The sequence below is a fragment of the Phacochoerus africanus genome, chromosome 4 (assembly GCF_016906955.1).
Source record: "Phacochoerus africanus isolate WHEZ1 chromosome 4, ROS_Pafr_v1, whole genome shotgun sequence".
In the NCBI taxonomy this organism is placed as follows: Eukaryota; Metazoa; Chordata; class Mammalia; order Artiodactyla; family Suidae; genus Phacochoerus; species Phacochoerus africanus.
In genome coordinates this window covers 140,919,632-140,947,288 of record NC_062547.1, presented here as the reverse complement: position 1 = coordinate 140,947,288, position 27,657 = coordinate 140,919,632, and the positions used below count along the sequence as shown (strand labels likewise).

The 27,657-nt window shown below is 45.6% G+C and overlaps 1 protein-coding gene across 1 annotated transcript in view; it reads left to right on the top strand.

Annotated features, from left to right (window-relative positions):
- The window catches only part of SIL1 (SIL1 nucleotide exchange factor), a 172,619-nt gene that overhangs the window by 103,395 nt on the left and 41,567 nt on the right, over positions 1-27,657 (top strand). The window contains 2 exon segments of the mRNA XM_047778744.1: positions 5,863-6,054; positions 12,508-12,629. Coding sequence (XP_047634700.1) covers positions 5,863-6,054; positions 12,508-12,629 — 314 coding nt within the window.

The following is a 27,657-nucleotide window of genomic DNA, read 5'->3' as shown; positions in this document are numbered from 1 at the left end:
CCGAGTTGTGCCATCATGACATAGGTAAGAGAAGGCTCTATCAAAGTTCTTATCTGGGGCACAGAAAGAAACTTCTTCTATTGTCTGGTCATCTATGAGGTCCTAGAAAAAGGGAAGCACAAAGGAACAGAAGCCTTATGAGATTATTCAAACTTCTCAGAAGAAACACAGGATGCTCATTTCATAGCTTGATCTGAGCCAGAGGTCTGAATACTAAGAATCTGACCTAGGAGAGATCCCAAGAGGCACTTAGCCCAGATGCTTTCCTCACCTCATCTTCATGTTCCAAAATGTGGGCTTGCTGACTCCAGATTTATCATGGTCAATTCCACGTTCAATTTTCAACATATGTAAGTCAATAAATTTAATCCAAGTCCCATGTAACATTGATTTCGATATAATATTGATGTTACATTCAGTAACATCATTTCTGGAACAGTTCTGTGCATTTATTAACTTACTGATCATTTAATTTTGAGTATGACTGTGCTTATATACTTGCTGAATGGCATAGCATATACAAAGTATAAACATCATACAAAATATTCTTTAAAATCTTGAGGCTCTGAGGCTCTGAGGCTCTTCTGTGTGATAAGATATTCTAATGGCTTAAAATCCCTAGATGTTGAGGTAGAACAAAAAAACTTTTTGACAATACCTATTCTACTTTAGCCAAAGGCCATGGAAATTTCCCCACCTCCCGTAGAGTCCTTGGGAGTTGAATGAGGAACTTGGATTTCCACCTCCCATTTGCTGTAGTACAGCAAAGCTGTCCATTCATTTCTCCACCAGAGTGGTAGCAGCAGAAGCCGAGAAGGGAGAGAGTAGGGAGCCTGAACTTGCACCTGCTCTGGTGGCAGTAGATGTGTGAGGCAGTACGATGCTACCTCAGCCAAGGTGGTGTCAGTGGGAGCTGAGCAGAGAGCCTGAGTTTGTGCCCTCCGCCCAGTGGTAGAAGACTGATCTCTGCTTCTCACACTGGTGTGATACCAGCAGGGACCACATGTGGACACCCTCCACATGGGCAGAGCAGACTGCTTTTGCTGTTAGGGTGGTGTCAGCAGCGGCCAGGAAGGGGATCTAGATGTCTGTTCCCTGCCTGGCAGTACCAAGGTAGTTTCTCCCTCTCCCAGCTGCAGTGACGCTGGTGAGAGGGGTGAATGGAGAGTCTATACTTGGAGCTTCCATCTGGGGGGGACACACCTGTGGGAGTCAGCACTCTGGGGCAGTGGTAGTGGCAATAAGTGAGGAGCCTGAACTTGTACCCCCGGATCAGCAGTGAAGAGGAGGGCTTCATTTCCCCACCAGGGTGAGGTCAGGAGAGGCCAAGGGAGGACTTCCACTCTCACTCTTGAGTGTCCAGCAGTGGCAGGTGATGCTCTTCCTTCTCCTAACTAGAGAGCGGTGGTAGGATTTTGAAGAGAAAGGAGCTGGTGAAGGATTTTGCAAATTATGTCCTGGGAATACTCCCAAATGACTCACAGGAGACACTGACTAGAATTAACACAGCAGATTTGAGAATGAAACTACCGGGTGGAATACAGCCCAGGTTTTGAGATTGGCTCTGGGTAGCACACAAAAAAGTAGATGAGAATAACACTGCAAAGTCTTTGAACACTAAATTGTGTTGGGGTCACAATTACATAAAAAGACCAGAACCAAGATATTAAACCTAAACAGTGTGACTGCCTATTGAAAAGGAGGAGTAGGGGTTCCCGTCGTGGCGCAGTGGTTAACGAATCCGACTAGGAACCATGAAGTTGCGGGCTCAGTCCCTGGCTTCGCTCAGTGGGTTGAGGATCTGGCGTTGCCGTGAGCGGTGGTGTAGGTCGCGCAGACTTGACTCAGATCTGATGTTGCTGTGGCTGTGGTGTGGGCCAGCAGCTGTAGCTCCAATTGGACCCTGGCCTGGGAACCTCCATATGCCATGGGTACAGCCCTAGAAAGCAAAAAAAAAAAGAAAGAGAAAATAATCTTCAGACTGGAAGGGAGAAAATCAAGACACTCTCACGGGAAAGAAAATTAAAAGAATTTATCACCAGCAGACATACCTAAAAGAAGGACTAAAGAGTATTCTTCTAAAATAAAGGAAATAATAACAGAAGGAAATGTGAGTCTTTGGGAAGAAAGAATGAACAATGAAATGAATATATAATAAAGGAAATGTATTAGACTATCCCCCTGAATTTTTAAAATTGGGTTTGATAGTTGCAGCAAAAATTATGACATCTGTAATTCCATATATATTTAATATATATGTTTAACTGCCAGAGTTACCACTTTTTGTTTTTTTCTGCACTTTCACCCTTGTTGATCATTTTCTCTCTCTCTCTCTCTCTCTCTCTCTCTCTCTTTGTTTTTATGGCCACGCTTGCACATGGAAGTTCCTGGGCTAGATGTTGAATCGGAGCTGGAGCTGCAGCTGCTGGCCTTTGCCACAGCCACAGCCACAGCCACAGCAGATCTGAGCTTTGTTTACAACTATGCTGCAAGTTGTGGCAGCATTGGATTCTTAAGCCCCTGAGTGAGGCCAGCGATCTAACCTGCATCTTCATGACACTATGTTGGGTTCTTATCTTGCTGAGCCACAATGGGACCTCCCAGTTCTCTCTTTGATTATCCTTTTTCATGAAATGTTATTTGGGTTTATCCTTGGGGAATGAGGAAACCATACAACCATACACTAGACATCTGTGTATGAATTGAATAATGGATGCGCAGTGACCATTCACTGACAAACTTTGAAATAAATGGTGTGATCAGCCATTGTTCATGATGGGCATTTATGTTATTTACCTAGTGATTTATGGATGGAAGAGCTAGCAGCAAAATTGGTACTGAATGCAATTAAAGTAAACATATCAGGATATAAAAAGTAAATATTAAAGTAAATATGTCAAATATAAATTTGAGTCATGGTGGGAGATTAATGTTACTTAAACTGTAGAATTTGAAATTAGTGCATATCAGATCTATACAAAGCAAGGACTGTCTGTCTGACTAAAAAAAAATTTGTATCTATCTAGACCATACAAAGAACTGTCAAAACTCTACAGTAAAAGCCAACAACCAGTTTGAAAGTGGGCAGGGGACATGAACAAACATTTTACCAAAGAGGATATGCAGATGGGAAATAAGCACATGAAAAAATGTTTCATGTTGGGGAGTTCCCGTCGTGACGCAGTGATTAATGAGTCCGACTAGGAACCATGAGGTTGCAGGTTCAATCCCTGGCCTTGCTCAGTGGGTTAAGGATCCGGCGTTGCTGTGAGCTGTGGTGTCGGTTGCAGATGCGGCTCGGATCCTGTGTTGCTGTGGCTCTGGCGTAGGCTGGCCAGACTAGACCCCTAGCCTGGGAACCTCCATATGCCGCAGGTGCAGCCCTAGAAATGGCAAAAAGACCCCTCCCCAAAAAGTTTCATGTTATTAGCTGTGAGAGATAGGAAAATTAAATCTACTGTGAGAATCACTGCACTAGAGGACCTAGATTAAAAGTGGTGTTACTAAGTGCTAATGAAGTTGTGGAGAAACTGTGTCTTTCATACATTGTTGGCGGAAGTTGGAAGTGGTACAGTTACTCTGGAAGATAATTGGGCTGTTTCTTAGAGGACCAAACATATGCTTCCCATATGATCTAGCAATTGTACTCTTGGGCATTTATCCCAGAGAAATAAGAACTTAAGTTTATTTTCTAAAAAAACTATACAAATGTTCATGCAGTTTTATTCATAATACTCCAAACCTGGAACTCCAGTGTTCTTCAACAGGTGAGTGGTTAAACAAAATGTAAGCCTGGGAGTTCCCGTCGTGGCGCAGTGGTTAACGAATCTGACTAGGAACCATGAGGTTGCGGGTTCGATCCCTGCCCTTGCTCAGTGGGTTAACGATCCGGCGTTGCCGTGAGCTGTGGTGTAGGTTGCAGACGCGGCTCGGATCCCGCATTGCTGTGGCTCTGGCGTAGGCCTGTGGCTACAGCTCCGATCAGACCCCTAGCCTGGGAACCTCCATATGCCGCGGGAGCGGCCCAAGAAATAGCAACAACAACAACAACAAAAAAGACAAAAGACAAAAAAACAAAAAAAACAACAAAAAAATGTAAGTCTGTATAGTGGAATGCTACTCACCATTACTAAGAAGGAAACCATTGGTATGTGCAGTCATTTGGATAGATCTCAAGTGCATTAGGTTCAGTAAAAAGGGCCAGTCTCAACAAGTTACGGACTCTGTAACTTCTTTCTCCAAATGCCAGAATTAAAGAGATGAAGAACAAATTGGTGGTTGCCAAGGCAAAGGGACAGGAGGGAAGGGGTGAGAGGATGAGGCGCAGCTGTAGAGGACCACAGTGGAGTTGTTTGGTTGTGATGGAACAATTCTGTAACTTGATTTGGTGGTTACATGAATATGTATTAGATAAAGTTGTGTAGAATGAGAACACACACATACATGCAAATGCGTACATGTAAAAGCTGATGAAATCTGAATAGGGCTTGTAGTCTAGTTAATGGTATTGTACGTATGTTATTTTCTTGGTTTTGACATTGTGCTGTTGTTACGTAAGGTGTAGTTACCATTGGGGGAGGCTGAATGGAGGGTACATAGTACTCTGTGTACTATTTTTTAATTTCCTGTAAGTTTTTTATTATTGCAAAATAAAACGTTTTGTTTTGTTGAGGCTTTCCTGAGGGCCAGGCATGCATCATTTTTGTGAGGCAAAGGTGGCTGGTTTCTTAGCCTGCTCACTTGTCTGTCATCCCTTAGCTCTAGGCAGTGACTCAGCTTTCCCAGATGCCTTTGCCTGGCCTTTGGCAGCCACCTGGAGTCCTCTAAGTGGGTGTAGGAAGAGCATTTTGCTCTTGTTTTAGCCTAAAGGAGGAAAACATGGCATTGCATGGATGCGATCGCTCTGCTAGGAACTTGGCCTTTTTGAAGAAAGGCTGATTCATTTCTTTGGCTGCTGTTTCTATGGAGTGCTTGTAACTGGGGAGAAAACCCATAGGTAATAGATGTGCAATTTAGAGCTGACAGCTGCTCATCGTCCTGCTTCTTATAAATATCCGTGCCTTTTAATTATTCTTAGAAGATAGAGACACAAACCACTGTGACCTTTCAGACTCTCTTTATAAGCACTATCCTCTAAAACAGGGAGTGTCACATGTATGAAATACCTAATTAAAGTCTTTTATTCACCTCCAACACAGCTTCATTTTAAAAATCTTTATATTTGTGTGGGGTGGGGAGGGACTGAGAGAAAATCGTTTGAGACTTGAGCGTAGTACGTACAGTAATTTCGCCACTTCGAACAGTTGAACAAATTGTACACCTGTAGTTAGATTGACAGTAATGACACATTTAATTTTCATCAGCAGATTTCTCCCACTCTGACAGCTCTTTACCCACAGTTTTCTACGTCCGGGTTTCCCTAAAATGGGGCTGAATTGGGCAGGGCAAAGTGCAGATGGTTTATGATGGTAGAAGGAAAAGAACCGAGGTGTGGATTATTCTTCCTGAGACCTCAGCCTTCCCATTTGAGGTTAGGGGTCGGGGGTGAGCTTTCATTGCTTCCCCTGATCTCCGTGATTGCAACAAGAACACTTAGATTCCTCCTGAACATTGGGAGGCAGACGGGGATGAGTCCGCCTTGGAAAATCTTGAGCGTCTTCTCAGGGCAGAGGGCTCTGCGGGTAGACTCTGAGGACTCTTCTCTGGCATCCTAGAGGGTATCAGGATTCCTGGTATAGAGGTTTTAAAAGATTGCGTCCTGGAGCCATGGTCCTTTGAAGGTGGGCATCCAGGGTAGACACAGCAGTCTTGGGGACATGTCCCCAGTCAATCTGGTCATCATCTCTCTGTTGCTCTCCTTAGGAAAGGCAGGCCAAGGTTAAACGGCTCTTCCGCCCCATCGAGGAGCTAAAGAAGGACTTCGAGGAGCTGAATGTTGTCATTGAGACTGACATGCAGATCATGGTACGGCTGATCAACAAGTTCAATAGTTCGAGCTCCAGCCTGGAGGAAAAGGTTGCTGCGCTCTTTGATCTTGAATATTACGTCCATCAGGTATTGTGTTTCATCGTCTCTAAGTCTGACTTTTAACTGACAAGTCCAGAAATAAACCCCACTGTCCAGGGCCCCAAGAAAACATGACCGACATCTTTAGTTCTCGCCCGAGGTGTACAGCATTTTTCTAGACCAGTGTTTATTGCAGGAAGGTACATTCTTAGAGACCACAGCCAACCTCTTTTTCATTGGGAGTTTAGTTCCTTTATTTTTTCAACACTGAGGATAGAACCGAGGTAAAACAGGTACTTGTTCCATGTAGCTTATAGTCTAGGAAAGGGAGCAATTAAATAATAAGCAGTTGAACAATGAACAAATTAACAATTTACAAAGGAGATGCCTTAAGATCGTGATCAGGGCTGCAGAGGATAATGTGTGAGTGTATCACAGGGGAACGTAGCCTCGTCGGGGACACGGGGGAGTCTTCTCTGAGGATGTGATGTCTAGGCTGAGCCTTAAAGGATTATCAGGGGTTGACTAGGCAAAGAGGGAAGATTGGGGCTGACGGTGGCAAACTATGGCCCACTTTTGTGAACAGCGTTTTATGGGGACATAGCCACACCTATTTGTTTATGTATTGTTTTATAGTTTTTGACTGTTTTTGTGCTACAGTGACAGAATTGAGTAGCTGTGACAGAAACCATATGGCTCAAAATCCAAAAGTATTTACTATCAGGCCCTTAGGGAATATTTGCCACCCATTGGTTCAGAGCATCCTAGGCAGAGGAAACAGGATGTGCAGAAATTCTGAGTCAGAGAAGAGCTTGGTGAGATTGAGAACCTGGAAGAGATTGGAGGGACTGGCGCACAGAGACCAGCGGGCGGGGTGGCCGAGGTACAGTGAGAGGCCAGGGAGGTGAGGAGGAGGGACTTAGGAAAATCTTGCTCTTCCGAACTTTATCCTTGATCCTAAACGATCCACTGGAGAGACTAAAGCAGGAAATGACTGATCAGACTTGTGCCGTAATCATCATAATTCGTGTTTCTTGAGCATGATCATACACTAGGCACATGTTAAAGTGCCTTGTACACCTTAATTCATTCATTGGTTTCCGTACCTGCCTTTGGAGTAGCGTAGGTTACTGCTATTAATCCCACTTTATAACTGAGGCACATAAAATACAGGTCACATTTGTGATTGCTGGGTCACCCAGGTAGTGGTAGAGCTGGGATCTGGAACAGTGTCTCTTTGACCTGATATCTGTGCTCTTAACTTTTTGGCCACTCTGCCTTTACAGGATACTGGTACCATCTGAAGGAAGCTGAAAATACAATAGGTGGATCTAAGGAGAAGGAGCCAAAAGAAGCCATTCGTTGATTCAGTAGATTAATTTATTGCCGTGTCTGTTAAGTTCTAGACATTTGTGAGCAGAGTTGGAGCTTACCTTCTAGCAGAGGCGGGTAGACAATAGACATAACTGCTAAGTAAGTTACGAATAATATGTTTGAAAGAAATAAATAGTGTGGCACAAAGTAGAGCAGGGTGAGGATTGTCAGCGTTGGGAAGGAGGGTCGCAGGCAGGAGAAACAGCGAGTACCAGAGCCCTGGGTGGGAGCACATCCAGTGTGTTTGAGGAACAGCGTTGTGGCTGGAGCCGAAGGACGAGGAAGAGCGGCTGAGGCTTGGCGAGGTGATGGAGGGAGGACGTGGAGGCCTCGCAGGCCTGGAGAAGAACGACGGGGCCGGGGGGCGGGGGGGGCACTGCTGGGAGGATTTCGAGCAGAACCGTTTGATCTGACTTACCTTGAAAGGATCCCTCCGGCTGCCCTGCTGAGAAATAGCCGGTGGCCCAGGGGCCCGGGAGAAGCAGGGAAAGCAGACAGGAGGCTGCTGCGGGCATCCAGCCCAGGGGCACTGGTGGCCCGGGAAGGCGGGGGAAGCATTAGCCAAGGCTTGTGTGAGATCCTTGTCGAGACACAGATCTTCAGCGTCCTTGTTCTCTGTAAACTAGGCTGGAGGACTTTCTTTCTTTAGGATTTTGCCGGCCTTTGTGTGAGGGAGGATGAGTGTGTCCTGTGTCTGCAGGAATTATGGGGTGCCCTCTTCATCTCTCTCTGCTCACAACTCTTCTCAGGCCTCAAATAGCAGGTCTGTGATCCTTTGAGAGAGGAGAAAATGGACCTGGGTTCTCTTTCCTCTTTCCAGTCTTTCTCTCCAGGGTGAAAAAACAAAAATTCCAACAGCTTTGCCGTTATAGATATTTAAAGGGTTATCGGCCGACTCAGTCCTGCTCTGATGTTGACAGCTTTTATTTTTTCTCGTCTTTACATACTTGGATGGATCTTTAGGTATCAGGTTTCTATAGGCTTTTCCTTTAGTTGCAGCATAAAAGGCCAAAATGACCTTTTATGAGAGCTTATCTTACCTAGAGGGGAGTGAGTCCATAGGAGGCTAGCAGGACCCTAATAAGTTTTAGTTCCCTTGCAAGTTCTTTTGTCACCCTGCAGTGTCATCTCTAGGGTGACATTCCATTCTGCTTTCATGGGTCACTGGATGGGGTTAACAGTTTCTCGGACGTCACCAAACTTAGCCTGTGATCAGCCTGGGATCATTCCCGTTAGAGGCGAAACTTACCTCTGAGCAGGAGTCCTAGGTGTTCTGGGTGGTTGGTCTTTTGCCTGGATTTATGGATAAGGTCTTTAATTTGGGCTGATGTGTCAGGCTTCCATGCAACAATGTTTTGTTGTTTTGTGTTGGTTTTTGTTTTTGTTTTGTCTTTTGTCCTTTTAGGGCCGCACCCGTGGCATATGGAGGTTCCCAGGCTAGGGGTCCAATTGGAGCTGTAACCACCGGCCTACACCAGAGGCACAGCAATGCCAGATCTGAGCCATGTCTGCGACCTACACCACAGCTCACAGCAACGCCGGATCCTTAACCCACTGAGCGAGGCCAGGGATCGAACCCGCAACCTCAGGGTTCCTAGTAGGATTTGTTTCCATTGTGCCACGGTGGCAACTCCACCCATGCAATAATGATAAGTTGTGATTTCATAAAGGGGATTAAAGAAGATACACTTCAGCCTCAAGTTCCAGGTGCAGTGGAGAATCAGGGTGATGTAGTTGCAGACATGGCTCAGATCTGGCATTGCTGTGTCTCTGGTGTAGGCCGGTGGTTACAGCTCCAAGGACTCTTCTTGCCGGGAACTTACTTAGTCCACTCCTACTCTCTACTCACTGATTGGAGGTTTCAGGGAGCCATGGGCTTCAAGGACGCAAACCGAAGCTGCCTAAGGATTCCTCACAGCTGTGTTTGAATAATAATTTTTTTTTTTTTTTTGGTAATTTTATGGCTACACCCAGGGTATATGGAAGTTCCTGGGCCAGGGATTTAATCCAACCCATGGCTGCTGTCTGTGCCGTATCAGTGGCAACACCAGATCCTTTAACCCACTACACGGGGCTGGGGATCAAACCTGCATCTCTGCAGTTGCACCACAGTGGGAACTCTTATATTTGAATTATTAAACAAGATTTGGGAAAAGCACAACCATGTGTGTGGAAACGGTTTATGAGTTACTTACAAGGAGCAGCCGCTGTCTGCGCCACCCACCTTGGGCGGCGTGTTGGCCTCCCTCCCGTGACTGCTCAGTGTCCGGTCGGGTCTCCCTTTCTCTCTCCCTGTTCTCTCATCTCATCCGCGCTCTGGTTCTCGTTTGTCCTGCTGCGCGGCGGCACAGTTCACGCTGGTCTCCTTCCCAGGTGCTCCCTCCTCCTACCTCGAGCTTCTTTCTGCCTGTCCCGCCCCGTTCCTGCAGGCGGCCTGGGAGGAGCCCTGGCCACAGACCCGGGCCCTGGTCATGCCTTCTTCTCCTGTGTGGTACTGGGCAGGGCCTGGACCTTGGAACTTGAGTGGGCAGTGGCCAGAGGGACTCTTTTCTTCCTCATCTCCAGTGAAACAACAATTAAGAAAACATCTTGAAAAGGCTGAAATGCTAATATAAATGTCAGCACTTAGAATACCCAGGATTATTTTTGTAGTAATAAGGATAAACTGAAGCAGAATAGACCTCTGTGGCTTTGGGTTGTGTCACTTTGGGGTTGTCAGAGTGGCAGCTGCTCTGCTGGGAACTCCCGTCTGCATGGATCGATGGCCGGCTCAGGCATGGATTACAGACTCTATATCTAGAAAACCTGGAGAAAGGAAGCTCAAAGGCGAGGGAGTGATGTTGAAGTCAGTATATGAGAAAGGACGACTCAGTATTTCTTGTGCTTATGTTAGCATAGCACCCAGCTCTGCATCTCCTTAGGTAGCTGGGCTGTGGCCCATGAATCGCTCTTCTTCATCAAGTCAGATTAGGGAGGCAAACGTCAACACCGGCTTGAGGGCCTTAGGGCAGCGCAGACTCCATGCCTCCTGCATGGCCCTGGACTGGCCATCTCTCTAGGGCTGGGGTACTAGAAACCCATCCATTTCGTTGGCACAGATGCCCTTTCTTATTTACAGTGGAGTTTACTTCAATCACATCTTTTCCTCATCAAATTTATTCATTGGTTAATGATTATTTATTGAACATCTAATTATGTGCTTAGACTCTTCTAATCACTGAACCCATACTGTGGGCCGACAAAAACCCTGCTCTTGTGTAGGTTATATCAGAATATATAAGAATGATCTTCTAAGTGATAAAAACAGGCGAGGCCTACCCTCAAACATAGGTAGAGTCAAATACAGCCCTTCACACTGGATTTCTCTTCAGAGCGTCATCCAGTTGGGAAAGCTTGAGTTAGGTAGGAATGGGCTCCCTGACCTCTGGGGGAAACAGTGGGTAGTAGTTACGTTGTTGTTGGGCTCTAGCTTCCTGAGTTTTCCTGATGGTTTGTAGAGTGGATTAGCATGTGGGCAAGAGGCAGGTTTTATAGCAACAAAGATAATTTTGAGGGAGAATGTAGCTACTGCCTGGGGAAAACAGGACCCAGGAGTTCCTGTTGTGGCTCAGCAGGTTAAGAACCTGTCTAGTGGGAGTTCTCATTGTGGCTCAGTGGAAACAAACCTGACTAGTATCCAGGAGGATACTGGCCTCACTCAGTGGGTTAGGGGTCTGGCATTGCTGTGAGCCATGGTATAGGTAGTAGATGCAGCTGGGATCCTGCCTTGCTGGGGCTGTGGCGTAGGCCAGCAGCTGCAGCTCCGATTTGACCCCTGGCCTGAGGACTTCCATATGCCACGCATGTGGCCCTAAAAGGAAAAAAAAGAAGAACCCAACTAGCATCCATGAGGATTTGGGTTTGATCCCTGGCCTTACTCAGTGGGTTAAGGATCTGGTGTTGCCATAAGCTGCAGTACAGGTCACAGATCTGGCTTGGATCTGGTGTTGCTGTGGCTATGGTGTAGGCCTCTAGCTGTAGCTCTGATTTCAGCCCCTGGCTGGGAACGTCCATGTGTCCAGCAGTCATAAACAGAAATAAATTAAAATTAAAAAAAGGAGAGTTCCCCTTGTGGCTGAGCTGAAATGAACCCGACTAGTATCTGTGAGGACTCAAGTTGATCACTGGCCTCACTCAGTGGGTTAAGGGCGCAGCGTTGCTGTGAGCTGTGGCATAGGGCGCAGACGCAGTTGGGCCCTGCCCTGGCTGTGGCTGTGGCACAGGCCGGCAGCTCTGATTTGACCCCCTAGCCTGGGAACCTCTCTGTGCTGCAGGTGAGGCCCTAGGAAAAGGGTCAGGAAAGAAAAGAGGATCCAGCAACCTTTCTGAGGAAAGTGCGTCTTCCTGTTCATGCTAATGACGTTTGCGGAGTAGAATAAAAGAGAGAGAGTTTAAACTTGGGGCTTTGGACCTCAAGTGCAGCCCAGACCAGGACTTCATGGGATGAGGGATACGTTCTGCATTGTCCAGTAACAGCCAATAGCGAGGAGGCCACAGCTTTTGAGAGAGAGACTTTTGTGCAGATGGATGGCGAGTGTCCTCAGATTCAGTCACGCTGAGACCCTGCAGTGAGGAGGAGGGAAGAAAGGCTGCTGCTGTTCTTCTCGCAGTCTTCCAGCCCTCCCCCTGCAGCAGAGTTCCTCCTCGAGTCCCTGACTTCTCATTAGAAATCAGCTTTGTTCTTAAGTGTCTGCTGCCGCCCCTGTCCCCGAGGAGGCTGGACATCATCAGGAAGTATTGTCCTAATGCTGATGACGCCAGATCTTTGTGTTAACAGCTTGTGCATTACGAGTAAGCTTTGTGACTCATTAGAGTATTAGAATTTTTCAGGACATGTTTGGCATAAGCAATAGCTAAGTGCCATGTCTGCAGTTCTCCCGCAGGCGCTTATCAATCACGTTAGATGAATTAGGGGTTCTCAAATTCAAGATGATTGAAAATTTTTGTTTTTATAAACCCTTTCCCAACTAGTCAGAAAGGTCACCAATGCATTTCACTTGACTTTTTTGTTTGTTCTGAATAGTCACCAAAACAAAGGCTCTTCTTTCCTTGATGTCTGCACTATACTAAGCAGCGCCTCTGTTGCAGATGGATAATGCACAAGACCTGCTTTCCTTCGGTGGCCTTCAAGTGGTGATCAATGGGCTGAACAGCACAGAGCCCCTGGTGAAGGAGTACGCGGCCTTTGTGCTGGGAGCTGCCTTTTCCAGGTGAGCAGTGTCGATGGATATCCCATTAGCCAGGATCTTTTGGACCCTTCAGGTGAAGTCGAGCTTTGCTCTTGGCCTGATTGGTCTGGAAGAAAGTTGTGTTTGAAGTCATGCATGTGCCTGTAATTCCAACGAAACTAGAGTAGGAATTTGATCCCGGCCCTTACTCCAGGTAGATAGGAATTCTCACCCATGTGGTCACCATCTATGATTTTCTGTTCCCCCTCATCTTAAATACATGGTCATTTAGTGACGTATTTTAGGTCACTTTTTCTGTTTTATTCAAAGCTACTTAGAAGGTAGACATTATAGATAGTTGAAAGGGCAGGGAATGAATTCCAAGAGCTGATCCTTTTGTCAGGAAAGCTGTATGTACTGAGTAAATGATGAACCTGACCAAGGAGGGCCTTATTTTGGGGGGCGGGGAGGAGAAATGTGTCTTCCCCTGGTTGCCTGGACCCAGTCAACCTGCAGTCAGTTTGGCACACTCTCTGGGTTAGGAGTTAATTAAATTTTGTCTGGGTAATGCTAGAAGACTGATCCTGCAAGAGGAGTGAGGAGACAGCATCTCCAAAGAGTGGATGCAGAAAGAGATGTGAGCATCACGCTCTAATACTCATCCGAAAAAAAAGTCCAGATTCTTCAAGCTGCATTGGAGCTATAGTTCCATTATCTGCTCCTAGGACCCTTTGTTCCTCTAAAACAGGAACCAGTGTTCTGCTTCTCGCTGTCAGAATATGGGTGGTGGAGTTCCCGTCGTGGCTCAGTGGTTAACGAATCTGACTAGGAACCATGAGGTTGCGGGTTCGGTCCCTGGCCTTGCTCAGTGGGTTAGGGATCCGGCATTGCTGTGAGCTGTGGTGTAGGTTGCAGACGCGGCTCGGATCCTGCGTTGCTGTGGCTCTGGCATAGGCTGGTGGCTACAGCTCCGATTCGACCGCTAGCGTGGGAACCTCCATATGCCGTGGGAGCGGCCCAAGAAAATGGCAAAAAGACAAAAAAAAATGAATATGGGTGGTGGCCACTAAGGGTTGCCTCACTGGCCTGCAGGGGATGTTGCAGGGGAAAGGCAATTTTGAACATTTTTACCTTTGGAATCTTTTCTTTTCTTTTTTTTGGCTGTTTAGGGCTGCACTTGTGGCATATGGAGGTTCCCAGGCTAGGGGTCCAATCAGAGCTACAGCGCTGGCCTACGCCACAGCCACAGCAACATTAGATCTGAGCTGAGCCACAGCTCACGGCAGTGCCACATCTTTAATCCACTGAGTGAAGCCAAGGATTGAATCTGCCCCCTCATGGTTCCTAGTCAGATTCATTACTGCTGTGCCACAACAGGAACTCCCTGTTGGAATCTTTGTTTTGAAGAGATTTCCCTTGCCTTTCATCTCTGCTTATCTTTATTTGATCAGAATCTCAGTCTGATGCTTTCTCATTCTGGAAGACTTAAGCATCTTTTCTTAGTAAATTAAGGGACAAAGCTGGGAAGGCCAGAAGGATTGTTCCATGGGAGAGGGTGAGAGCCTTGCAGGTCTTCGTTTCCCTAAAGGCTTACCCACCTGATCTTCGGGCCCTGTTTGTCCCGTGGACTCCAGGGCACACCTTCCTTGCTCTCACTTTCCTGAGCCAAGCAGGGAAATTGCTGCCTGTGTGTCTACTAGAAACATGAAGAATCCGCATTTGTCTGTGGTAGCTGTGATTTCAGCCCTGGACAAGCTAAAGTCCTTATCTTCCTAAGGCTTTATTGGTTTGATAACTTACTGAGACTCACTCTTTGTTTCCCAAGCCATAAATAATTGATTTAAACGTTACTAACCTTTCCCTCCGAGACCATTTCTGGAAATCTTTTCTTTAATCCTCAGTACTTGGTTTCTACTTCGATTGTGAACAAATGACCTTATACGTACTTACTGTTGCTTCTGGAAACACATTTCTTGGGGGAAACATCTTAGTTAAAGGGGGCTAAGTGACTTGAGAAGCATGCGCTGGGCCTTCTTAGCAAGCCAGGACTCAGCCGGGGGCGATGCCAATCCGTGGTGTTCTTAAGACTTTTCCTTGATTGTATTGGTGTGAGACCACGTTAACATTTATGCAGCATCACTAAAATTTAAATAGAGATAAATATAAAATATTGCAATTTAGTGTTTTGGTGGCAAGAAAACTGCTGTATTCAGAATGTTCTAGCTGGGATTTTGATGGCCCACCGGAGGGCAGTTACGGTGACAGCACGGTCTGGTGCCAGAGCTTTTGGAAGCCAACAGCAGGCTTCTGAACATCATGAAAATGTCAGTGTTTTATGCAAAGAGTAACTTGATGCAAGGGAAGACTCTTTCTATGCAGAGAGTGAGGTTTCAGTGGTCGGGTCAGATGTTCATTATTCATGCTTGATGTCCTAAATATTGGCTATGTGTGCAGGTGTGTACACGTGTGTGTGTACACAGAGGGATGGGATGAGCTGGCTCTCTGTCAGGAGGGTGTGCAAGGTGTAGTGAGCACATTGGAATCATGGAGTCTCATGGTTTGGGGATCTTACTGAGAGGTCATTCCTTTCATTTTTCTGCTGATGAGCAAGAATACTGCTCAGTCAGTCCAAATGTTCACGTATTTGGGAGGACTAAGTAGACCCCAGTATCTAGAGTGAGCAAATCTAGGTTTTTTTTCTTTTCTTTCTTTTCTTTTTTTTTTTTGTCTTTTTGACATTTCTAGGGCCACTCCCACGGCATATGGAGGTTCCCAGGCTAGGGGTCCAGTCGGAGCTGTAGCCACTGGCCTACGCCAGAGCCACAGCAACGTGGGATCCAAGCCACGTCTGCGACCTACACCACAGCTCACGGCGATGCCGGATCCCTAACCCACTGAGCAAGGCCAGGGATCGAACCCGCAACCTCATGGTTCCTAGTTGGATTCGATAACCACTGAGCCACGATGGGGACTCCGAGCAAATCTAGGTTTAAGTCCAGTCTCCATCATTGCCTGTCTGTTTTCTTATCTGCAAGAGATTTGGACATTCTAAGTCACACCTTTTTCATTAGTTAACTAGAAAAAATAATAGATTTCCTCAGCATTTCATAAGATTGAATGAATGTGAAGTAATATACAATAAGTCCTGTGAAAATGCGGTAAAGCACTTATCAGTGATAAGGGCTAGAACATCATCATGCTCATCATGTGTCCTTTTTCCTCGGAGTTTGCACTGTAAGGCAGTTCGCATTTCTTAAGTTTTTACAGGACAAACCTTTGTCTTCCTTGTTTTCTCTTCTGTTAGGTGGTTATATTTTCCCACGTATTTCTCTTGGTGTTACTCTTGCTGCACTGTAAAGGTATTCATTTGCTTATCTGTGTTAATTGCTGAATAGGCTTCCATACTCATTTCTGTGGATGAAGAGAGCTCTTCCCCTGGTGTTGACTGTGGAGCAGTTATTCTAAGATCAAGCAGCAAGAGTTGACATAAATGTAATTGTCATGGTCACTGGAACAGTTTGTTCCCTTATTTAAATATTGCTCACACTTATGGGTCACACACATTCATTTTCTGCTGTCCATGCGCAATTCAAGTCAGGCCGTAAGAAGATAGGCAAAGATAGGGAGGTCGGAGTCTGATGCCTGTGGCATCTTCATCTTTCCTCTCTTCCTCCCTTTCTCCCTGCCTCCCTTTCCCCTTCCTTTCTCCTTTCTTCAAATGAGATATTTTCAGTGGTCTTTGTATGGGCAGATTTCATCTCCCAGTGGCCCCTATGTGTGTCTATTTGCAGTCTGGCCTGTGAGAAGTCTCTAGAGTCCTTCTGTGTTTGGGAAGTCTTAGAAACACCTTGTGAATTTCAGAAGTCATGCAGCCTTCTATAATCTGGTTTTGGTTTCCATTCTCAGCAAACTGGCTGTCTCCTTTTTTTAAGTTTTGTTCACATATAGTTCATTTACAAGGCTGTGATAATTTCTGCTGTACAACAAAGTGGCCCGGTCGTACATAGACACATAACCATTCTCTCTGAGGCTTTTCCCCAGAGATTATCACAGAATACTGGGTAGAGTTCTCTGTGCTCTACAGCAGGGCCCCTTTGGTTCCATATACCTCCGTGTGCATATCTGGCTGCCTTCTTTTGTTTTCCTCTTAGTTCCCTGTATGTAGCCTTTACCTTCTAACTGTCAGAAGTTAAATTATCAAGAAACGGGCATGCTTATCCCAGGGATTAATGGCTTTTGCTGTTCTTATGCCCTTCTCTCAGTCATTTTTGGTGTCCTCTATCCATCTTTAATAATTCACATTCTCATATGCATATGTATGAATTACTATTCAATTACCTGGGCTCATGGTAAGGCAGTACTTTTGCCAGAACTGTCCATAGTTTGCAGTAGGTCATGAACCTGCGCCTGGTAACGCAAGGGCAGCACGTGTGCTCTCAGTCCCAGTGGGGTTACGTTCTGAGATCCTGGATCCCTGGAACAGGATTATGTTCTACCCCCTCTTGGACCTCTTCTTTGGAACCTCCTCAGCAAATGTTGGGTTATATACACCCCTCTATAGAGTGAATGTTTTCCCTACTGCCCTTCCCCTCTCACCCCAGGCTTTGTTGCATCTCTAGTCTTCTCAGTTGCACTCTTCCCATTGGTACTTTAGCAGTTAATATTAACCATTTGGCCCGTGTCAGATCACTGTGTCCCACGTCCATCTGTTGGCGTCCAGTTTCCAGATGTCTTGACTGCTGCCTCAGTGAATTTCAGTGCTCGTATCTCCTCTCTCTCTTCTCGTGGGCTTTTGTGAGATTGCTGGGGATTAACATTCTCAATTCCACTGACCTTGACTTTACTGCTGTCATGCACTGGATATCTTGAAACTCATTTCCCATTTTTTCCAGTATCTCATGTTTTCTGACCACCTCCGTTACATCTTGACATTTCCATCCCTCCTGTTAAATGTGGTTTTTATCCTTGTCATGATCTCCAGCCTCTGCACGGCCTCCTCTTTTCCCCTGAACTGTCAGTGCACCTCATTGTTTTCCCTCTCGCCAGGCTCCTTCCTTTTAGCTCACAAATGTTCACAGCTACCTATCTACTCACCCTGTCCTGCCACCAACTTGTTCGTTGCCTCCAACAGGCCAACCTGTACTTTCCTTCCATTCCAAACTTTTTTCACAAGAGTAGACAAAAAGGGATCCAAATCACTGCACAGGAGTATACTGCTCCTGAAGCTTTTCAAGAGTATTTGGCATTACTGACAGCGTCATAACATTCGAAAAGGCCGACCACTGCTTTCCTTTGCAGACTTGACTTCTTGGCTGCCATGTGATTGGAGTCCCTTGGTTCTTGGATGTCTGTAATTAATTACTGCCTCTCCTTTTCTTTCTATGGCAACATCAGCATCTCACCATCTCCTCATGATGGCTCTTCACCAAGATTGTCATGGCCTTGTCCCTTTTCTCTCTTCATTTTTTCCCACCAATGGTCCTACCTAGTCCCATGGTTTCAAATTCTGCCTCATTGTGGATGACTTCAGTGCCTAAGTCCCGCCCTCCTCCTCAGGTCCCTTCCTCGACTTCCATCGGACTGTGTCATTGGACCTCAAACTGAGGGAGCAGAGAGTGGAATTCCTTTTTGTCTGTCTCCTAAACTAGGTTTTTCTTCCCACTTTCTTTCTTTCTTTCTTTCTTTCTTTTTTTTTTTAACCTATTCTTGGCTTAGGGAGGGGACTCCCTCTTCCAGTGCCAGGAATGGAGCCCTGAATATGCTAACCCACACTTGGTAATGCCAGTTTCCATGAGTGTAGCTTGATTTAGAGATAAGCATATCACCCAGTTCTGACCCATGAGACACAAAGAGAGGTTTGCTGGGAAGGCTTCTGGGAAGGATTATGCTCTTAGGAGAAGGAAAGTAGTAAAGAGACCCGGTCCACATCTTTCTGCCTTGAGTACCGTTGGCTTGGAGCGACAGCTGGCTTAGACCAGTGAGATGAGGTGCACAAGGACAAAAAGCCAGCATGCTGAGGGGGATAAAAGAGGGGAAAGACAGGAGGCTAGCTCCTTTACGATGTATCTTAGCGACTATACTGGTTTTGGAACCATCTACTTCCAGACGTTTGCTGTGAGAGATAATTGTCTTAAAAAAACCAAAAAGCACAGTGTAATTCATTATTCTGTTACTTGCTTCTGAACATTTTCATCGTAAGAAATTTCCAAAGTTTCTCTCTTGGATCTTTAAAATTCCTTCTAAATACCCTTGCTTCTTCATAGCACTCATCTCAATTTGCAATTAAATATTTGTTTGACTACCTGTTAGGCAGTACTAGGAGGACAGGATTAATTTTCCATCTTAAATCTTGCTACCTCCCTAGTATATAGCACAGGACCTAGCATTGGGTGCTATGAAATAATTATTGAATGGATACATGAAGAAACAGAAGAATAGAGTGATACCCAGGAAATGAACTGTTTTTCAGATTGTGTATGAGGGCTGAGTGGAGCATGCTGTCTTAATGATGCAACAGTGGATGGTTCGGATACCTCACCTTGACCCTTGAAAATCTAAGGCCACAGCAATGCATATGTAGCAGCGTCCCCCCTCCACACACCCCCGGCTGAAGGCCCTGAAAATAGAAGGTTAGAGATTGGGATGAAGTCAGATGTTGGAAATGCCACCATTTGAATAAAAGTTTTTAAGGGTGACTCCTAGGACTGCTTCTGACCCCTTGACTCCAGGACCTAATTTTTCTCACTCCTCCAGGGGCCAGGGAGGTGCTGAAACCATTTTGTATCTCATAAATTAATTAGCATATTAACCAAGTTGACCTGGGCAGTCGGGCAGCCTTATAGCTTTTAAAGCTGCATTCATTGTCTGATTTCTTTTTTCAAATGGCAATTAATGACAAATGGAAAATTAGCTCTGAAGTCCCCGTTGTGGTGCAGCGGAAGCGAATCCGACTAGGAACCACAAAGTTGCAGATTCGATCCCTGACCTCGCTCAGTGGGTTAAGGATCTGGCCGTTGCTGTGAGCTGCAGTGGAGGTCGCAGGCGCAGCTCTGATCTGGCATCGCTGTGGCTGTGGTGTAGCCCGGCAGCTGTAGCTCCAATTAGACCCCTAGCCTGGGAACCTCCACATGCCTCGGGTGTAGCCCTAAAAACCAAAAAAAAAAAAAAAACAAACCTCTAAGCCTGACCAGCTCTGAGTCCTGAGTACTGAAGAAACTAGCACTTCATTCTGGGGAGGGAGGCACCGCTTTGCTTAATGAACTCGTCCCTTCTGCATTTCTTTTGTATCTGTCTCTGTAATGTGCCCCTGCTCCTCCACCTCTGTGTCACCAAACCTGTGAGTACAAGGTTGGAATTTGAACTCAGCCTCCTCCTCCTCCTTTCCTTTTCATCTCCCAGAAATCTTTTTTTTTTTTTTTTTTTGTCTTTATGGGGCCGCACCCATGACTTACGAAGGTTCCCAGGCTAGGGGTCCAATGGGATGTGTAACTGCTGTCCTACAGCACAGCCACAGCCCCAGATCCGAGCCACGCCTGTGACCTATGCCGCAGCTCACGGCAGTGCCAGATCCTTAACCCACTGACTGAGGCCAGGGATCGAACCTGCGTGCTCATGGATACCAGTTGGGTTCATTACCACTGAGCCACGATGGAAACTCCTGCCCTTCTTGAATGATAGTGTATCTGGTTATTCTTTTGGTGTCTGTTGTTATTGATGGAAAATCTATTGCCAGTCTAATAGTTTTTCCTTCTGTAGACATTGTTTTCCCCATTGTTTTAAGTTTTTTTCAGTTGTGTTTAATTATTATCAAGTTTGATCATTATATGTCCAAGGATGTAATTTAATTTATCCTGTTTGGCTCTCAATATCCTACTTCAATTTTAGATTTCCGTTAGAAGTTTCACTGCCATTACCTGGTTTGTTGGCTCTCCCCCCGAGTCGCTATTCTTTTCCTAAACTTTTGTCGGGATTATATCATGATAATAATTAGGATATCCTAACCTCTCTTAATTGTTTCTTCATATTTTTCATCTCTTTTTCTGCATGATTTCTTCTACTTTATTTTCAATTAAATTAATCTTTACTCAGTAGTATCTAATGTGTTTATTATATCCAAAAGTTGCACTTTAAGAGTTACTATTGTGGTTCAATGGTAAGGAACCTGACTAGTGTCCATGAGGATGTGGGTTCGATCCCTGGCCCTGGCTCAGTGGGTTAAGGATCCGGCATTGCCATGAGCTGCAGTGTAGGTTACTCATATCTGGCATTGCTATGGCTGTGGCATAGGCCAGCAGCTGTAGCTGTAATTTGACTCCTAGCCCGGGAACTTCCATTTGCAGCACGTGTAGCCCTCGAAAGAAAAAAAAAAAAAAGTTGCAATTTAAATGGCTATTTTTTTTTTTTTTCATTTGTAGGGGTTTCCTTCTAATTATTTCTTCTTTGGCAAAGTAGTCAAGTTTTGATATGTATTATTTTAAGTATTGTGCATTTAAAATAGTTTTAAATTTCAGTTATGACTTGATTCGTGATTTATATTTCAGTGTACTTCTGAATTTCTAAATATAATGGAAAGTTTCTAGTTATGTTTTTATTAGTAACATCTTGTTTGTGGCTAGGCAAATTCTTTTTTTATTTCAGTCATTGGGTAATAGTGAAGACTTTCTCTTAGTATGTAATCAGTTCCCATACTCACGTGTACCTGAAAAGAATGTATACTCTACGCTTCGCTCATGAGATAGCCTGCCTGCCTTTCCCTTTCTTCTTCCCTTTTGCCCCTTTCTGCTCTCGATGTGTGATTCTATGATGACCTTTGTTTCTCTCAGCACATTACATACGTCATTCCCTTCAGTCATCTCTTGTTGCTGTTGAGAAGCTGTCAGTTGGTCACTCTTTTGAAGGTAATCTCCTGGAGTTTCCACTGTGGCTCAGTGGAAACGCAGCTGACTAGTATCCATGAGGACATCGGTTCAATCCCTGGCCTCACTTAGTGGGTCAGGGATCCGGCGTTGCTATGAACTGTGGTGTAAGTCACAGACGCGGCTCGGATCCCGATTTGTTGTGGCTGTGACTTAGGCCAACAGCCGTAGCTCTGATTTGACCCCTAGCCTGGGAACCTCCATATGCCGAGGGTCTGGCCCTAAAAAATGGAAAAAAGAAGGAAGGAAGGAGGGAAGGAATCTCCACCCATGTCCCTCTATCTACTTTTAAGATTTTCTCTGTCTATGATTTTTCATATTTTTTCATGATAATGTGTTTAGGTGTGAATTTAAACAAAAAAAATTCTGCTTGGAGTTTGTTGAATTTATTGAACCTGGATATGTGTCTTTCATCTGTTCTAGAACATTTTCAGCCATTATAGCTTCAGATATTGTCTCCACCTCTTTCTCTCTCTTCTTTCCAGATTCCAATTAAATATATGTTAGACCTTCTTACTCAATAGTCTTTTGTGTTTCTTTACTTTTTTTTCCTATTTCCCATATGTATGCCACATTTCTGCTGAAATCTAGATGTTCCTGTGATCTATTTTCCAGTTACTTTCTTTCTTTCTTTTTTTTTTTTTTTTGTCTTTTTGCTATTTCTTTGGTCCGCTCCCGAGGCATATGGAGGTTCCCAGGCTAGGGGTCGAATAGGAGCTGTAGCCACTGGCCTACGCCAGAGCCACAGCAGTGCGGGATCCGAGCCGCGTCTGCAACCTACACCACAGCTCACAGCAACGCCGGATCGTTAACCCATTGAGAAAGGGCAGGGACCGAACCCGCAACCTCATGGTTCCTAGTCGGATTCGTTAACCGCTGCACCACGTCGGGAACTCCCCAGTTACTTTCTTTTCTAATCTGTTTAATCTACAGTTGCATCTGTCTGTTAAATACTAAATTGTGGATTTCTAGTTCTCATTTTTAGTTTTATTTGCCTCTTTGTCAAAGTCTGATTTATACCTTTTTTTTTAAGTTTCCTATTCACTGAAGTTATTTTTGAGGTTGTCTTTTATTTATGTAAATATGGTACACACATTTTATAATTTATATTTTTAAAAGTCCAAGTCTTTTTATGCTAGCTTGCATCAGTGCTGCCTTGTTTCCTTATGTGCTTGGTTATTTTTTTTTACTGACTACTCATTGATTGTTAAAAATTATTTGTGGCTGGAGAAGATTGGGGTTTACTTTTGCCAAGTGCCTGAAGGTAATTAACAATCTAGAACCATCTCAAATCAAGTTTACAACTTGAGGTTTCCTAGGCTGCCCAAGGGATGTGAACCTAGATTGTAGACCATGTGAAGGCTGATTGTAGCTTCAACTTTCAGCGTCAGTTCTTTCTTTGTCTTTTTCTTTCCTACCCCCAACCTGCATTGTACTGCTTATTGCCAGGGCAATCTTTCTGATTCACCTTTAAGCTAGAACTTCCAAAGACTAAACTCTCAGGAAGAACGTGTGGAGTGTTTCTACTTTGGGTGGCTTCAGACCTCGACTCTGTTCTCCTTTCCCCACCAGCCTGTCCAAACCAAAACCCACGTTTGACGTAATCGGTGAATGCGGGAGGCTGGAGTGACGTCAATACTCTGGTTACTTTTTTGGGTTCCTTCTCTTCCTTAGCTTTTGGTTTTATAGTTCCTAATCATTTTGTTGCTTTTCTGATTGTTTTAAAGGGAGATTTTTTATATATATATTCGGGGTTTTTTTCTCCCAAAGAATGGTTTGGTCTGAATACTCTTAACTCATCATTATTGGAAATGAGAGATGGCTATTGATTTTTTTTTTTAATATTATAGGCTACTTTACTAAACCATTTTATTGTTTATAAAAGCTTTTCAGCTTATTCTTTAGTTTTTACAGTCAAAATACCTACAAAGAAAGATAAATATTTTCTTTTTTAGTGGTGATAGTAGGGTCTTTGTATCTGTTTTTGACAGGTAGGTATCCTTTTGGTATTTCATGATTGTACTTGATGCTCTCATTTGACAGGTATGTGTTTGTGTTTTATCTATTTAGTTGTGTATGTATTTGTTTATGTTACATATGTTTAGGTTCAGTAAGTAGTTACAGTACTGTTAAGTATGTATACATAAATTTCATTTTCACCGAGAGAGTCTAAGAGGAATTTGTGGTGAATTGTATGCCTTTTGCCATTTACCAAGATGACTGTATGATATCTTTTCACTGTGACCCCTTGTTTGGTGAATTATATATTATCCAGTAGTAGGTAATATATAGATATATATCATCTTGATGATTGTGCTAGTTATTTCTTGCTGCATGACAAGTTACCACAAACTTAGCTGCTTAACGCAATGCATATTTATTGTGTCATTTTCTGTGGTTCAGATCTCCAGGCTGACTTAGTGGATCCTGTGCATCCCTGCAAGAGCTGGAGTCCAATCTGAGGCTTGACTGGGGAAGGATATTGTACTAAACTCATGTGGTAGTTGCTAGAATTCAGTTACAGGTTGTCAGTTGAGGGACCTCAGTTTCTTGCTGGCTGGAGCTTGACCTCAGTTTTTTGTCCCCATAGTAGCTGACAGCATGGCGGCCTGCTTCTTCAGTGCCAGCGAAGGAGAGCATTCTTAGCTAAACAGACATAACAGGGCTAGGCAGTGTGCGGACACCAACCCATAGTCACATACACCCTGTCAACTTTCCTGTGTCGGTTAGAAGTAAGTCGTATCTCCTACTTAAGGGAATGTGTCTGCATTTGGTCTTGACATTATGAGTTGGCTGCAAGTAACAGATAATCGTTGTGTGTGTGTGTGTGTGTGTGGCGCGCGCGGATAGGTGTTTTATTTCTCTTTCACCTAAACATCATCTTCAGATCAGCAGCTGAAGGCTGGTGTGGCAGCCCTTCTCCAGGGAGACCCGTGTCTGGAGTTCTTTCCAGTCACAATGGGGTGCCATCCCTAATGAGTACCTCTTACTTTTTTGCTTTTTAGGGCCCTATCTGCAGCATATGGAAGTTCCCAGGCTAGGGGTTGAATTGGAGCTGCAGCTGCCAGCCTACACCACGGCCTCCGCCACAACAGATCCAAGCCGCATCTGTGACCTACACCACAGCTCATGGCAATGCCCGGTCCTTAACCCACGGAGTCAGGCCAGGGATCGAAACCACATCCTCATGGATACTAGTTTGGTTCGTAACCCACTGAGCCACAGTGGGAACTCCTTTTTCATCATTTTAAATGGCCAGATCTGCATTGCAGGAAGCAGAGTTGAAGAAGGGACATAGAGGAGGAAGCCAGTGAGTCTCATATCTTTTAAGGAGCATCTTAAAAGGTGGCAATTGATGCTTCTTCTTATATCCCAATGGCCAAAGTGTACTGTTGCACTTATGCCTTATTTGCCCAGCAAAACTGAGCTGCAGTGGAAGACTAGGAGAACAGATAATGAGGAGCCACTAGCAATTTCTACCATAACTAGCTTTGAGCTAAAAAAAAAAGTTATCTCTGCTCTGGCATAGTTTAACATAAAATGATCTCCTTTTTTTTTGAGATTTGAGAAATTATCAATGACTCAGTGTCTTTTCTCTAGAATGGGGAGGACTTGAACCGTGCAGTGTGCCAGAGAGGACTAGACTGAGCTGGACCAGGTACAGTGTGGGTATGAGGAGGCTGGCTGTGGGCAAGGAGCCTGCTAGGGGCAGGGGCTTTACTTACAAGGTCTCCTTTAATCCTTGCAACAACTCTTGGGCTGGGTGTTCTCGCTTTACTGCAAGGGTTCTTGGCCAAGGGCGCTCAGAATTTCTGGAAGGGCTGCACTTTAAACACAGAGCTTTCATGTCAAAGCCTTTCGTTCTTTAGTTTGAAGAGTTAATGGACTCCCACAGAAAGGGCCATGCCTTTAAGCTTCTTGACTGGGACCTTAGTCCTTTTATTCATGAGTCATGCAAACTCTTGACTTTGGTGTTTTGAGGTTGCAGGGATTGAGATGGGGAGGGAGCAGGTGGGCTTTATGGAAAGGTCTTTTTGTTCAGGCTGCTGCCATAGCCAGTAGTCCGAGTGGTAGTCAGGGTGTGACTTGGTGAAGGTCTGTTCGGTACCTTCCTTTCCTTCCGTGGTCTCCGTGGACCATCGGTAGAGGGGCCCATGGGGCACTGACTGGATTGCGCCTCATTCAGAATGAATGGCCACAGGCTTCTGCCCGTTCGAAACGAACCCTGAAAACAGCTCTGACAAACCTTTCCAGAAATAGGCCTGGGCAAGCATGTTTCAAACTCCGCTGCTCTAGTTCATTTTTCAGAACAGTCGAGCCCCTGCCGCATGGTTTCTCTCTGGAATTTAAGTCACAAGGTTAGAGAAGGGGAATCTTCTCCTGTTGTGGGTCCTCTTGTCCTCCTCCTCCTCCCAGGGTGCTTTGATTATTGAATTATGATCAGTTAGAAGTTTTCTCTCCCAGCCTTTCCTCTGCAGGTACTAGTGTCCATAACTTAAAGAGGAGAATCCATGAAGAGAAGGTGGAGGGCAGTAGTGAGAGATGGCAGGAAATACTGACTGTCCCTGCTGGCGACAGTCATGCTTTGCAGCCCGCGCCGCCCGAGTATAAGCTGGGAGCGGGGCGAGGGTCGGGGGCATTCGCAGGGCTTTTTCAGGCACTTGGCTACATCCCATTACCTCGGGATGTGTGCGAAGCGCTTAATGAACAGCACCGGGTAAGAGGCTGTCCTTCGGCTGTGGAACAGAAGGATTTCCTCGTCGTGGACAATCCATAATCCCTTTGTTTCAGGGAAATCTCTGACACTGACTTCCCAGGCTGCCTCCCAGCCCCCACTGCAGTTCTTTTGCGTACACAGTCTTGAGGTTTAAAGCTAATTTATTTCTATCTCATTTCTCTCAGCCTTTATAGTGCATTTAATCAGTTGCTTTAGTCCCACTGCCACTTCAGCCAGGCTTGCCGGGAAAGGATTATAGCGGAGCCCTCATGCCCCAGCCTCATCTAGAGCATCTGGTCAACATGCCAGAACACAGGGCGTTTCAGAGGCTTCCTGCTCTCTTTATCTGACAAGCGCAGGGTCGTTTAAGCTGTCATGGAACCTTCCCTTTGCACAGCATCCGGCGTATGGGAAGGATAAAGGGGGAGCCGGAGGCTTTCTGAAGCTAGAAAGTACATGAAAAATAAAATACAGTCCCCCTGCGCCCTTCCCAGGAATCCAATCCAAGTTACTTTTTGTAGCTCGGTCGTTGAGATGGTCACGGCAGGGAGTTGAGAGTATGGGCTGTCCTAGTAGGGTTTCTGCTTGGCTGGGGTTTCGGGGCGCCCTGCAGGACTGCCCTTCATGACGGTCGCTCTGGGACCTTCACTCCGAGCAGGGGTCTCTTCAAAATCCTCATCGTCTTGGTGGTAAACTCTTTCTGGCGAAGTGTATGCCCGCATTGGGGTGGGCATGCAGAGTCAAAGAGAAGCAAAGGCCAAGCAGAAAGTGGACCCAGGAGGGAACTTGCTGGGTGGTCCTTAGGCAGGAGGAGAAGACAGGAAGCAGGCAGCCCTGGTGCAGACCGTTGCCGTTTAACATGCTCGGATGCTCTTGCCTGAGAGCTGTGGACAGGAGCTGAATGGAGGGGCTTCAGGTCCCCCTCAGTGCCTCTGTTGAAATGATTTCTTCAAGACCACAGAGCCAGCTGGCAGCCAGAATGAGAAGATGAGTCAGAAGGTCTGATTTTTCAGGCAAAATATGGCCTTCAGGTGGCATTTTCCACACAGAGAACTCCTGGAACCCAGAAGAGTGTGTTCCTGCAAGCTTGAGAGAAACCCCTCTCTCCAGCCCTGTGACCCCCAGTGAACCGTGCCTTAGACGCGCTGCAGTTTCCCCTTCTGCGAAGGTGAGAAACCGTTGGAGGCTTATCAGGCTGGACAGCACCTCGGGGGCAGCGAGTGTCTTCCACAGAGCCGTCCAGCCTTCCCTTCTTCCCTCCACTCGTTCCCTCCCCCCCGTGTCGCGCCAGCCTGTCTGCTGGCTTTCGTGGTGACCCCTCGGGCCCCAACATCCTTCTTGCTGTGTAATCTCCTTGCCGCTGCCTTTACTCGAGGGTTCACTAAACCGTGGGGCAAGAGACATGTAAGACTCGTTTTCTCCGTGGAATGTGCTTAGG